Below are 3,555 nucleotides of genomic sequence, written 5' to 3' on the forward strand. Positions count from 1 at the left end.
TATGATATATATATATATATATATATATATATACAGATGGGTGACAAAATAATATGAACATTTCTATACTACCTCCATTATAACAATCTTTCTTTGAGCAACAAATGATTTGAAAAATTTTATATGTCAAAACTGTTGACACAATTTGAAAGATCATGCTTGAAGCTTTTAAAAATGCTGTCTTTCTTACCTTACCCATGAAAAATTTGTATTCATCAAAATGAGAGCAGGAAGTTTTAAACATTTTACTTTTTTAATGTTACAATAATTCTAAAACCATTCTTATATAAATATCACAATCCAATAGGATTATTTCAAAATTGCTGGGATTAAAGCTAGAGAGTAGTTATTAACTTTATTTAATTTTTGATATTTAGTAACATCAATCAATTTAGAATAATAAATCAATTAATCAATCCATAATGAGTAATATGAAAATAATAAAAAATGAACTTACCTAATGTATCAGTAGTAACTTGTATATTGCAACAATACATAGCCGACATCAACCGTTGAGGTCTTGCTTGGAAAGCTCTTCTACATGCCTCTTTAACTGTGGACATTATTTGTCCAGTAAAGGGTCCAAATGGTGTACTACTTGCACTACTAGGACCACTAGAAGCAATGCTAACAGTTTCAGATACTTCTAAATGTTTACTTAAAGCATCTTCATCTTTAGAAACATTTAAAATATCCTCTTCAGCAGTTTCAACAGTATTTAAATACACATCTTTCTCAAAAGTCCAGTCTTCAACTATGAAACATACACCCATCATAGGTTCTTCACATAGGGGTCCACAAAGAGTTGCAAGTTGAAAACCACTGATAAAAGTACTATCATAACTGAAATGCAAAGATTCAGTAGAATCTGTTTTGCTTGATGTCCAAACAGAAGGACGTTTGTAAGAAGGAATACGATTGAGAAGAATATTTGGTCCACATCTTCTGGGTCCAAAGGACCAAATTTGTTCAACAGCAAAGGTCCATTCTTCTCCAGCTTCAAGAAAATAATCATTTAATTTATTTTTCAGTTCACTTATCCTCTTTATTGTTTCTGGTGTTAAAATGCTTTCTTCTTCTCCACGGCATGAGTAAATTTGATCTATTATTTTAAGTAACACAGAGTTATCTTCTAAACATTTTGTAACTGCAGGTGGCAAAGGTTTTGCACACATTTTAATACAAGATAATTTATTTGAGGTTTTTAGATAAATGTATTCTGCACTTTCTGAGTCTTCAGTAGAAGGTTCATCTTGAGACTAAAAAATAAATTTGAGTAACATTGATGTAAAATTAAAAACGATTTTATTAAATGAGAAATGAAAAATACTTTAAACTAGAAAAATATTATAAAATGTATTTGAATAACTTAACCAGAAGTAGAGAAGGAACGAATGAGGTTTTTCCTTGTAAAATAATCTGCATTATTTTTAAATAACTTATTTCCTTAGAGAAAGAAAAACGGCATTTTTTTTCTAAATTTAATCAGCAAAGAGAACACTTCAATCTCATTTGTGATCTTTCTTCATAAATGCACAATTATTGTTTTATTTCAAGGAGAATTAAGGTGTTATATTTTGGTTTCAACTGAGAAGTTTGTAATCAAGCATTGCCAAGTTTTAACTCCAAACATGGTCTAATATTTAAATGTTGTAGTATTCCGTTGCCGATTGCCCCAATCAAGAGATGTTACTAGTCAAAATTCCAATGTTTTGTTTACATTTTGGGTTTTATTTGCATCTGTTTTAGTGAATGTGTGGTCTGCCACTAGAGAGCGAGATTATCTAATTCTACGTCATATCACGTCTTTTTACGTCATGTATAAATTGGCATATGTTTTTTAAACAGATGAAAGAATAATGAATTACTTGGGCTGTGGTATGTTGGCATGAACATTATGTAAATTATGTGAGAGTTAAATAGAGCTGTCATTAGTACTTCATTACTTATTGCTAATGCTAACACTATGCTGCTAATGTTTGTTTCAATAAATTATTATCATCATTGTCATCCATTATCATATTTATTTTATGAGTTATCTTTTTTACGTTTCATCTGCACTTATGCATTAAATAGAGTTAATCATTAAAATTATGTTTGAATTGTCGCATCTTAAAATATTGATTCACATACAGCTATACCAGCCTCCAGCACGAACCATGCACTCCTTACCAAGTTGATGTTACAATCAGGATGAGGTCCTGATTGTGAAATCAGGACCTCATCCTAGTCAAACTCCATTGAACCATTTTAGAGTAGGTGCATCACAATGTTCAGATATTTCGTATATATGTCTGTCTTACATGAAAAACCTCTTAAGCGATAAAAAATTGCTGATTTAGTTTACCAGGGCTCCCACTCTTTCAACTAAGCAAAAATTAAGCACTTTTAAGGATCTTTTTTTGAAAAAATTAAGTACTTTTTTGAAAAATTAAGGAATTTAAAAATAGTATGATTGTTTATCATCAAATATACATGTACTGCTAGTGACAGTGCAAATTATTCACCTTCCTAAATAAACCAATAAATAAAAAAATACTAAAAAACAATTTTATTATAATGTAACCACTGATATAATTGTATTTATTAACAATACTTGCCAAAGAAGTACCAGAGAATTTTTGCAAACCCGGGTCAGGTTTTCTTTAAAAATATTTTTGGATTGTTAAAAGTTAACGCCATTCAGATTGTTAAAAGTTAACGTATGAAACTAATCTGCATTCCATTTTTAATGATTTCATTGATATTGAATTATAAAATTAAGTGCAGAAATTTGCAATTGTTTTTCCTGAATATTAAAAAAAAAGTATATAAAGAAATTTGTCAAAGATTAAAAACAGTATATTACGTTGCAATGTTGATTGAATAAAATAATTATTAAAATCCAAGGATTTTTTAGTTGAGTAGATTTAAATTTTTACGTAACAATCTGCTTATCCTTAAGAAATAAAAATAATAGCGTAACAATCCAAACTTTAAAAAAGAATTTTTTTTTAAAAAACTTTGTTTTCATCAAAAACCCCAATAAACCCCAGGTTTTTGATGAAAAATCTAGGTGGGCTGGGATTTTTTAAACCCTGTTTCTTACAAATCTGTTGAATTTTTAGTACAATTATGAATTTTAATAAATGTTGACCTTTCTATAAATTTACAGTTACTTATTACACATTGAAATATTATACAGATTTATTTAATTCTTCAAGATTTTAGGAAATAGTTTTCGATACGGAATCTAGTTCAAAAATGTTTTCTGATACTTCTTTTCTTAGCATTTTACTTTATTCCTATAAGCTGATGCGTTACCAGTAGAACTGAATTTCTTGAACTCTGTCAATTTTGAAGGTTAGTGTGGGTCTTCTACTTAGGTACCTTAAAACTGCCCCTGCCCCCAAAAAAGCACTATCTCTTCCATGTGCAGTATTCCCCATGTCCACACTATTCTTTTCTTTTAGAATGCTTATCTCTCCTCACAGAGTATCATTCTAGGCAAAGGGCAGAATATATTAATGAAAGAACCAATATATTAATGAAAGGTCTGTAGCCCCCCCCCCCCAC

The 3,555-nt window shown here is 29.5% G+C and overlaps 1 protein-coding gene across 1 annotated transcript in view; it reads right to left on the reverse strand.

Annotated features, from left to right (window-relative positions):
* Positions 1–3,555, reverse strand: part of LOC107444843 (elongation factor-like GTPase 1) — a 38,893-nt gene that overhangs the window by 1,562 nt on the left and 33,776 nt on the right. The window contains exon 23 of the mRNA XM_071183747.1: positions 458–1,259. Coding sequence (XP_071039848.1) covers positions 458–1,259 — 802 coding nt within the window. The remainder of the gene's footprint in view (positions 1–457; positions 1,260–3,555) is intronic.

This window comes from Parasteatoda tepidariorum, chromosome 7, assembly GCF_043381705.1.
Source record: "Parasteatoda tepidariorum isolate YZ-2023 chromosome 7, CAS_Ptep_4.0, whole genome shotgun sequence".
Lineage (NCBI taxonomy): Eukaryota > Metazoa > Arthropoda > Arachnida > Araneae > Theridiidae > Parasteatoda > Parasteatoda tepidariorum.